This window comes from Pteropus vampyrus, unplaced genomic scaffold (genome assembly GCF_000151845.1).
Source record: "Pteropus vampyrus isolate Shadow unplaced genomic scaffold, Pvam_2.0 Scaffold489, whole genome shotgun sequence".
Lineage (NCBI taxonomy): Eukaryota > Metazoa > Chordata > Mammalia > Chiroptera > Pteropodidae > Pteropus > Pteropus vampyrus.
Genome location: NW_011889270.1, coordinates 282,431 through 293,481, shown reverse-complemented (window position 1 = coordinate 293,481; position 11,051 = coordinate 282,431). Strand labels below are relative to the sequence as shown.

At 42.4% G+C, this 11,051-nt stretch overlaps 1 protein-coding gene across 1 annotated transcript in view; it reads right to left on the bottom strand.

Annotated features, from left to right (window-relative positions):
- The window catches only part of ETFA (electron transfer flavoprotein alpha subunit), a 56,727-nt gene that overhangs the window by 5,584 nt on the left and 40,092 nt on the right, over window positions 1-11,051 (bottom strand). The window contains exons 8-9 of the mRNA XM_023524722.1: window positions 9,147-9,212; window positions 2,734-2,814 (exon numbers count right to left, since the gene is read on the bottom strand). Coding sequence (XP_023380490.1) covers window positions 2,734-2,814; window positions 9,147-9,212 — 147 coding nt within the window. The remainder of the gene's footprint in view (window positions 1-2,733; window positions 2,815-9,146; window positions 9,213-11,051) is intronic.

Genomic DNA, 11,051 nt, shown 5'->3' with positions numbered 1-11,051 from the left:
ATCAGGGAAATGCAAGCCAAAACCACAATGAGATGGCATGCCCGCTAGCGTGGCTATGCCGATAACAAGTGTCACCAAGTGTACGGAGAAACGGGCCCTCATACACTCTTGATGGGAATTTCGAATAGGGCAGTCTCTTTGGAAAATAGTCTGGCAGTTCTTCAAAAGGTGACACATAGAGTTATCAAGTGATCCAGCAATTCCACACCTAGGCATATACCCAAACAAGGTGAAAACACGTCTGCACACAAACTTAAACGCGTACGTTCATGGCGGCATCATTTACAACAAACAAGAAGTGGAAACGAGCAGAACCTCCACCAACCGGTGAATGGATAAACGAAATGTGCCACATCCAAACATGGATATTATTCAGCAATAAAAAGGAACAGTGTGCTGACGTATGCTCCAATGTGGGTTAGTGAACCCTCAAAACCGTGCTAAGAAGCTGGCCAAGAAAGGTCACCCAGGACATGATTCTATTTACATGAAATGTCCAGGACTGGCGAATCTACAGACACTAAGCAGATCAGTCACTGCCAGGGGCTGTGCAGAGTGTGGAACAGGGAGTGACTGCTGACGGTTTGAGCTGCTCCGTGTGACGAAAATGTTCCAGAATGAGATAGTGGCGATGGTGACAGAACTCGGCAAATACCCTAAAAAAACACTGATTGTACATGTTTTAGAAAAACGACAACTGGTCAGGTGGTACCCTGTGTCCTCTCACTCTACCTCCAATTATAACACAGTTGACCCTTGGACAAGGTGGGGGGTCTGGGGCGAAAATCCTGGCACGATTTTTGACTCCGCCAAAACTTAACTACTAATAGCCTCCTGTTGACCGAAAGCCTTATCGATAAGAAACAGCTGAAGAACATATATTTCGTATGTTATATGTGTTACATGCTATATTCTTACAATAAAGTAAGCCAGAGAAAAGAAACTGTCATTAAGCCAATCGTAAAGAAGAGAAAATACATTTACAGTATTTACTGAAGAAAATCCACATTATATATAAGTGGACCCACACAGTTCAAACTAGTGCTGTTCAAAGGTCAACTGTACTTATTGTTTGTTGAGCGCCTCCTATGGACCTGTATGGGAGCAAATACACACAGACAGCAGGCTAATAGTTCACACCAACTGTACCAGGTGCAGTTTAATCTCATTTAGTCTTCATTAAGACCTTGTACAGTAGGTAGTATATTTATATAATTTATGAGGACGTTTACATTTAGAGGGATCAAATAACTTGGCCAGGCCAAGATAATTTAACTAGTATGTGGCCAAGACAGATTATGAAATAAAGCTCTTAATTACTGTACCATATTATTTCCATCATTAATATAATTCCTCTTAAAAGTAAACATAATGTCTTAGTCCAGTCTCTCCATAGTTAAATGGGGGATTCTTACAATGCCAAAAGTAGCTTGAGAATCTCGGCCCGAAAATCAGCTGTCTGGACGCCTTCTGAGGTCCATTTCCACTTTACTGACCCAGGACTGTCACGAGAGCTCTCTGAGCACACCGCCGCTCCCCCTCCCACTTCTCCCCACTTCTGACTCCCTCTTCCTGTCTCCCCACCTCTGTGTCAGACCGGGGGCAGCCCTTAATGCAAGACGCAGAGCGTAGGTGACATCTTTCTACCAAGATGTCCACGGTACGAACATCACAAATTCCCAGCTGTCTGATACTGCATCCTTTTATCAAGTAAGCCCTGCATGTTGGTTGCAATACACAGTACAGAAGCAGACAGGAAAAATACCTTAAAAGAAACAAAATTACTTATAAACTTATTAAAATATTCTCGAGGAAAAATAAAAGGCAACTACAGTAGATGTCTTCTTGCAAACATGTCAACATGATATATGATTAGGGTTTAGGAAGTGTTTGATTTCACTGTTAAATTAAAAGGCCTTGAGCTCTTTATTGTATCTCACCGGAACTAAATACTTGCTACTTGAACAAAGTCATCCTTGAACAGAAATGCGAAAAGTTTCTCTTTCTATAGTAACTTTTCCTCCTTCGGGGATATCTCAGTGGTCAAATAACTGCCACTATTGTTTGTTCTTACACAGCTGGGCCACGTGACAGGATTCTGGGGTCACTGAACCCCTGCCCTGCATTCTTCCCTAAGCACGATGCAAGCTCAGGGGAAGGGGGCTTCTCCAGAGCGGGACGGCCATGCCAACCCCGGCAACAGCCCTTTAGGCTCTGCCTGCCTGCGCAACACCAGCAGCTCACGGAGCATGGACGTCTCCAGAGCCAGCTGTGCTCTCCACGTGCACTCACGAGCACATCGGTTGGCACACGGGGCTGGAAGGCGACGGCCTAAGCCAGACCTCCTGAAAAGCTACGCGTCATGGGCAAGTCTCTAAAGGATGGGATTTACTGTGAATTTCTTTAAGGTGTCCCCGAATATGATTCTAGATTATAATTATCTGAGTCACTCCTCACTGTACACTAACTTCAGCGCATCAGATGCCAAGAGCCACGTGGATATTTTAAAGACACTATAGATCCCTTCAAGGAAAGCTTATAATGCTCCATATAAACATCACGCATTAGGACTTCACTCTAAGTAATTCGAAATTGTGTGTACATATCTTAATATCGACACACAAAGGATACACAAACACACAGTCTCCCTATAAAAGCTTCCTCCCGGACCAGCTCTAAGGGGTTCTTGGATGACAGTCTGGATGACAGCCATCACTATCAAGGCCAGCTTACCTTGAATAAATCTGCGACTATCCCATAATCTGCCACTTGAAAAATTGGAGCTTCTGGGTCTTTGTTAATTGCCACAATTGTCTGTAAAATAAAAACAAAGAGTTTGGCCTTTATCAAGAAAACATACCACATAAATTGATTTTTCTATTTTAACTTCCCTAATGACAAACTTGTAGTCTTAATGTCTACCAAATAAGATTAACTTTATTCATTTATGCCGATACTGTAAATCTAGAACTTGCTGTGTTAGAACAAAGTTATCTCCCACCCCCACCATGAGCCCATCACAGCATTAAAACAGGTTTTAAATCACTGCTTTTTGAAGGTACGTTTTGATTTATAAACCGGTGTTTAATTTCCGACGAGGAACAACCCAGAGGAGAGGACTGCGGGAAGTGCCAGGAATCTGCCCCTCACCTGCACGGCAACTGCACGGGCAGGACCTGCGTGCCCTAACTGTTTGGGGACTTGGAGGCTACTGTGAGCTTGCGACTGCCAGGGGGGCTGCGGGGTGAGCCTTGGCTTCTGGCACAGGGCAGCTGCCCTCCCGGCCATGGTGCACCTGTTCCTGAGGCAGCTGGTACACAACCTGCAGGAGCCAGAGTGGCCAAAAAGGACCCCATCCTCCAACACTGGGGACCTGTGCTTTGATCGATGACTGCTGCTTCTGACCACAGAGGTGTAGACAGAGGAGGGGCTCCTACTGTTACTGCACTGCCCTCCACTAACGCGAGCTCCTCCCCTCCGACTCAAGTTATTTGCAAGGGATTTAAAGGGTCATTTTACTTTTGCTGGCCCCCTTCACTTTCCTCTTTTTCCCCTTTTGGCAGCCAGACTAGGAAATTCAAAAGCAACTGCACATAAGGGGAAATTACTGTGACCACATGTGCCCAGGGAAAGGCGCAGGCTCAGAAAAGCCCAGAGAAGACGAACTTACACTCATACCTCAGGTTAATCCTTGGCACAGAGACAGCCTTCGGCCATCAAATAAATAAGAATAAACAAAAACATAACCAAAAACCCCTGGAAAAGGAGGAGAATTTGATTTCCAGTGATACATTATTAGATTCAAATGTCCGGTTTTCAACAACAAAAAATCACAAAGCATACAAAGAAACAGGAAAAAAATACAGTCCATTCAAAAAAAAAAAACAGGAACTGTCCCTAAAAAAAGGACTGATGGCAGATCTAATTAGACAAAGACTTTGAAACAACCATCTCAAAGAACTAAAGGAAAATGTGGAGAAAGTCAAGAAAATGATGTATGAACAAAACAAATATCAAGAAAGAGAAAGAAAACCTAAAAAGAACCCATAAAGAAATTTTAGAGCTGAAAAATACAATAATTGAAATGAAAAATTCACTAGAGGGATTCAAAGGCAGATTTGAGCAGGTAGAAGAATGAATCAGCAAACTTTAAGACAGCACCATTGAAATGATCAACTCTGAAGCACAGAAAGAAAAACATTAAAGAAAAGTGAACACATATTAAGAGACCTATGGGCAACCATTAAACAGACTAAAAGACATGTCTGGGAGTCCTAGGGCGAAAAAAAAGGAGAAAGAGAGAATATGTGATGAAATAATGGCTAAAAACTTCACAAATTTAATGAAAGGTGAATATAAACATCCAAGAAGCTCAACGAATGCCCAAAAAGATGAACTCAGAGACTCACAGTGAGACACATTATAATTGAACTTTTGAAAGCCAAAGATAGAGAATCTTGAAAAACAGAAGTGACTCATCACATACAAGGAATCCTCAATAAGATCACCAGCAGCTTCTCATCAGAAATGGGGGGCCAGAAGGCAGTAAGCTCATATATTCAGAGTGCTAAAAGAAAAAAAAAACTGTTGACCAAGAATCCTGTAACTATCAAAACTGTCCTTCCAATGAGTTTTGCAGAAATGTAAAAACCCATCACCCCTCCTAAAATTCATAAGAAATCTCAAGAAACCCAGAACAGCTAACACAACTTAGATGTCATTACTACCCAAAGCAATCTACAGATTCCTTGCAACCCTGTTAGAATCTCAAGGGACCTCAAACAGTTAAAACGACCTTTAAAAAGAGCAAAGCTGGAGGACGTGCACTTCCTGGTTTTAAAACTTACTCCAGAGCTCATCAAAACACTGTGGTACTGGCACGAAGGCAGACACGTAAAGCACCGGAACGGAACAGAGAGCCCAGAAATAAACCCTTGCATATATGGTCAAGTGATTTTTGACAACTGTGCCAAGACCTAAATGTTAAGACTGAAAACTATTAAACTCTTAGAAAAAAACGGCAAATCTTCACAATATTGGATTTGGCAGTGATTTCTTAGATATGACACCAGAGGCACAGGCAATAAAAGAAAAAGACAAATTAGACCCCATGAAAAAATGTTTAATTTGTGCATCAGAAGACACTATCGATAGAGTAAAGCAGCAATCCAGAGAATGGGAGAAAATATTTGCAAATCACATGTCTGATAAGGGATTATGACATCCAGAAACTGTGGAAAACTCCTGAAACTCAACAGCAACAAAGAGATCAACCTGATTAAAAGAATGGCAAAATACCTGAATACACATTTCTCCAAAGAAGACACACTAATGGCCAATAAGCACATGAAAAGATGCTCAACATCACTGAGGATTAGGGAAATGCGAGTCAAAACTACAATGAGATAACTCACACCTCACATTAGGAGGGTTACTATCAAAAAAAACAAACAAGATCAGAAAACAAGTGCTGGAGGGGACGTGGAGAAACCGGAACCCTTGTGCACTGTTGGTGAGAATATCAAATGGTCCAGCTGCCAAGGAAACCGTGGCAGTTCCTAAAAAAAATTAAAAACAGAATAACCACATGACCCAACAATTCCACTTCTGGGTATATGGCACGAAGAATTGAAAGCTGGGTCTCGAAGAGATATTCGTACACCCATGTTCATAGCAGTGTCATTCACAGTAGCCAAAAGGGGAAGCAACCCAAGAGGCCATCAGCGGATGAGCGGATAAACAAACGTGGTCTACCCATACGGTGGAACGTTACTAGGCCTCGAAAAGAAAGGAATTTCTGACACATGCTACGACGTGGATGAACCCTGAGGACACTATGCCACATGAAATAAGCCAGTCACCAAAAGACGAAAACTTACACGAGGTCCCTAGAGGAGTCAAACCATAAAGACCACGTAGAACGGTGCTTGCCGGGGGGAAGGGGAGTGGGAGCTGGTGTTTAATGGGTACGGAGTTACAGTTTTATAAGGTGAATTCTGGAGGTAAATGGTGGTGATGGTTGTAAAACATTATGAATGTACTTAATATCATTGTGTATGGTATACGATGTGTATACAATTTTTAATTACATGGCTAAAAATGGTTACGATAGTAAATTTTATGTGTATTTTACTAGAAAAAAAATTTTAAGTGGAATATATTAAAAAGTTGACTATTACTGTATATAAATTATACCTCAATAACCTCACTTAAAACAAGCAAAATATAACTGGCAAGTTCTGCAGGTGATTCAAAAATTTTACCTGTACTGAATAAAGCCCATAGATGGAAAATTGAGTAACTTATTTTATATATTTCGTGTGCTTTGTTCAATAAGATAGTTAGAAGTCTACTTTATCGATCACAAGATATTTATTATTACAGTCACTCTTCAGCTTATTTCCCTTATAAAATGATTAACGTTTTCTATTAACAACACATAAATTTAAACTTGTGATTACAAATGTTAAATTTCAATTGAAAAAAAGCTGTATCAAATCCATGCCCTAATTCATATCTTTTGCAGCTCAAACAATTTATCCTCCATATAAAGCATTCCGTTTAGTATTTTAAAATTATTATCTTGGGTCTACTGTGACAATGTAAAAGTTAACTATCTAATCAGCCTGTTTGTAAAGGAGGACTTTAAGATAAAAAAGTTCATTCCTATGTATGCAGCAAATACATGTAATAAAACAAATTAATCACTACATCTCCTATAAAAAGTACCAAAAGTTCCTCTTATGTCCTATAAAATTTTTTAAATGTGAAAGGTTATAATGACAGATCGGTGACAGATTAAGGAGAAATACTAAAAAAGGTGCTGTGTTTACCATTTACGCTTTTATTAACAACACATTTATCTATTACAAATAATTTGGTATTTCCTATAGATGGCCTCTAGAATCACTGTAATTAAAGTAAAATTAGAGTCTTGACTCTAATGTAGTATTATTTTATAGACAGATTATTATAATGCAAGTCTCTAAAAGCAAAATTAAGTGTCAAACTGCCTATTACTTTATTTCATGAAAACGGCTGGAACACGTTTTAAAAGTATTTTGATATAGTCATATCTTTTGATACAGGCCCCATGACATATGTGTCATTCCACCACAGGGCCCTGAGGAGGCCCCTGGGCGATGGGCATAACTTCCTGGAGCACCCGGGGTGGAGCAAAGCAGAGCCCGGGGGACCACCCAGCCAGAGAAACGTGCCATGTGCACTGGAAGGTGTGTGCTCAGAGAAAGTCAACAATGGTTTCCACCTGAGCCTCACACGCAAAGTCACAAGGACAAACGTTCTGAATCCCAGGCTGGATTCGCATGGAGGTGCTTCTTTCCTGGGCGTATGTAGCCTGTTTCACTGCTGCTGGCAGAGATTTATTTAATTAATGATGGGTAACAATTTCCCTGGAGGCCACCAAGTTAAACATCCGACAGTTCATCATGTGAAAGCTTTTTCATCCCACTATATAAAAGTTATTTTTAAAGAAACAGCATGTGACTGTGGGCAAGGAACTACTAAAGTATTTACAAAAAAGGACCTGGGCTGGTTACAGTTTTTCAGATTACTAAAGAATATTCCTGAACTACCGACTGTAAACATGATAAATCCTGCTTGCACTCGAACTCTCTTCATATCCTTCTAAATCCACGCTCTTCTTGATGACAGAGCTGTTAGGGCACAGACGGTATTCGACCCTATCAGTATGTAAATAGTCCAAAAAGTACTTTCATTACACTGACTTGCTTACTATAACAATTGCATCTCATAGTCTTTCGACTTTAATTAAAAGGGCAGCTAGTAGGCCATCCAACCATCAGATTTAAACCAATCACTCTAAAATCCCGTTTTAAAGCTTAACAAAAATTATAACCAGAGACTGCCGTATCTCCCGCACAAGACAGGGATGATGACAGGGGCTGTGTGTCTTTTTCTTTTAAGCAACCCCCGGAGGTAGCACAAGCACGGGCTGAACAGACGTTTGCTGACTGCGTGGACGCAGTCTCGGCTCCAGCTTGTTCTTGTGAACTGCTGCCGAGCACTGGTCCCCTTGCTTCGGCTGCTCCTTTTTCGCTTTGGCGTCTACTCTCCAGCCCACCTGCCCCCCCACCAGGCCCTGCCGGCACGGAACGAGAACGTTCACCAGCGTCTTCTCGGGATCCTTAGAGATGCAGAATTCTACAAATGTATCAACTGGCCTGGCTAAAAATATTTTTTAAGGCTGCTGCTGTTGGAGTGGGATTTTTTTTTTTTCCTTCTAATGCAGAAATCACATTTTCCCCATTGGCACTGCTGTTTTCAGTAAAGAAACCTGCCGTCCAACTGTGAAATCTGACTGGTTTGAGGCCAATTCATTTAGAGGTTACAAGGAGGTGGGTGCATGCATTTTTTTCAAGTTAGAAGTTAAACCTGTTAAAAGTTTTATTACCTTTTACATCAACTTTCCATCAAAATGGATAAAAAGCAGGGACATCAAAAGCATCTCCGACTTTATGAAAGACTAAGTTCTTCATTCTAACTGTGTACACTGTCATGCGTGAATTAACGTGTCAGATTCTGAAATCTATTTTCACAGAGTCATTGCACAGGACTCCAAGAGACAGTCCGAGCAGCAGCTGAAAATTAAGTGTTTCCTCTGTATACTGTTATTTTTGAAAATTACTGAGGTGTGAAGAATGAAGATGCTCCAACCCAAACCGTGTCAGTCACACTTCAGTAATGAGCCAAAAAGAGGGCCTTTCTGACGCATGAGGGTAGGACTGCTGGGGGGACCAGGGTGAAGCGGACAGAGGACCAGGGGTCGGAGCCTCACCAAGTTGTCTTCACACCACGTGTGCTCGTCACAGACTGTCAGAGCGACCTCAGAGATCACCGTCCACCCCTGCTTTTGGCAGACAAGGGACTGAGAGGCAAACAAGACAGGCCCTGCAGCGTGCTGGAGGGAGGGCGGGGCCACAGGACTGCCTCAGCTAGAAGGCTGAGCCTTAAGCAGCGAATGTGACGGGTTTCTTCCAGTTCTCAGATCTGTGAGAAAGTGAATGGCTCAACTATACACACTACTTCTGTGGAAACATACAGTGAAACCCAAATTTTAAACACGAAAGTTTCTCCTCTTGGCATCATTATTATTGTCTAGTTACCTTGCTGTCTTTCATCCCGGCTAAATGTTGGATGGCTCCAGATATTCCTACAGCAATATAAAGTTCCTGAAAGTAAAAGAGACCATATCATTAATATGGATTTATATTATATTACATTATAAATACCTTGCAAAGTATTTGCTATTAGCAATTCATGTCTCAGACAAAAATACTTGAAATAAAATAGATGCAAGAAGTATTATTTCAATCGTGCCCTCCTCCTTCCCTGACCCCTAAGCCGTGGCCGGCTTCCTCTCCAAATGCCCACAGTCACGGAGGTGTACCAGGCCTGCGGGTGGTGAGCCTTCGAGCGCTCACTACTGTCAACGACTCCGCCAAGCACACCACAGCGACTGTCCCACTTAACCTCACAACTCCATGTCAGGTGGCACTTTTTGTCTGTGCTACTCGTTCAGCTATCACACTTCAACTCATCGCTGTATATATCCATGTGCAACATACACACATTGTATATGAACAAAGACTCACTCATATTAAAATATATTTTGACTTAGCTGTCTACCTTCTCATAAAAGCATATTTGTCTAAATGGTCATCAAGATATATTTAACTTCCTATTTAGAAGATTTGCAGGTAACTTTGATTGATATTTTTAGCATTATTTCCGTTCATTCTGAGTAGCATTTCTTTCATGAAAAGACATTCGTTAAATTGTTAATCAAAATATACTTACTAAATCTCACATTCAGGAAAACCAGGCTAACAAGTTCTAATGTAAAGATTTTTAACGCAAGTTATTTAGACAGAGAGAAACTGTCTCACTGACCACTCCCTAAGTCATCCTTGAGGCAGGCATTGGGAAGGATCAATAGTCTGTAATGAGCTCTCTGACATGCATGTCTACATTAAAATTCAAGAAGCCTAAAAGCCTCTCTGTCTGCATCATAAAATGCTAATAAAAACCTGAAGTTGATTCACTTTGGCAGAAAACATCTACATAACTATAAATGAAATTTACTTTAACCTGCCCCTGAAATGAATCCCACTGACTTCACCCATAAACGTCACTGAGGAAATAACAGATTCTGGGCCAACACAAACCAAGGCAGGTGGTTCCAGGGCTTTTCCTGACTTTCTGACCAGCACGAACCGTCCAAACGGTCCGCATGACCAACAGGACCTGATCTACTATCTTGCAAACCTGGTTCGCTGAAGACAAAAGCACCGAGAAACAGCTGGGCACAGGCCTGGTCTCTGGCTGCTTTCTGAGATCTGACTGCTTGCCTGTGTGTCACAGCTGCTTTCTTCCCTTTTAAAGAACGCATATGGGCATTAGACTAATACTGCAGGGTGCTTCCTCACGGTTCAGAAAGCACTTCTGCATTTCAATAGTAATACTGTGACCCAAACTGCACAGATGCCAATTTATGCAGCATTCCAGACCCCGCATCACTGCAGAACAAGGCGATCTCCACCCTGAGGCAGTCTCCTTCCAAATCAGATAGTGAGTGTGTAAGATAATTCGGAGAGAAGACGAGAGTCACGTTGATGGAAAGAACAGCAATAAGGGTTCGAAAGGCGGGGGGACTGGAGAAGAGGGTGCGCACTGCAGGAAAGAGGGCAGTGCTGGAGGTCGGGCCTGGCAGCCTCGGCGAAGGGCAGAGCCCGGGAGTGCACGGGCCAGGCCAGCCTGTGGCTGCTGGCAGCGCAGGTGCCCTGCAATTCCAAACGGGGGCCGCTGGGAAGAAGAGACGCCACTGCCCGGTCAGCGGACCAGGGGTTGTTTTGAAGCGAAGGGGCAGCACTTCACATAAAGGAGGACTGGCAGAAAAGAGCGCAATCCTGCCTCCTTTGCCAAAATCGGAGAAAGGCTGTAGCTACAGACTCGCCCACGGCACGAGGGGCAGAGGCCTCGCTGCCGCCCTGCACGGCCGCAGGGTCTGC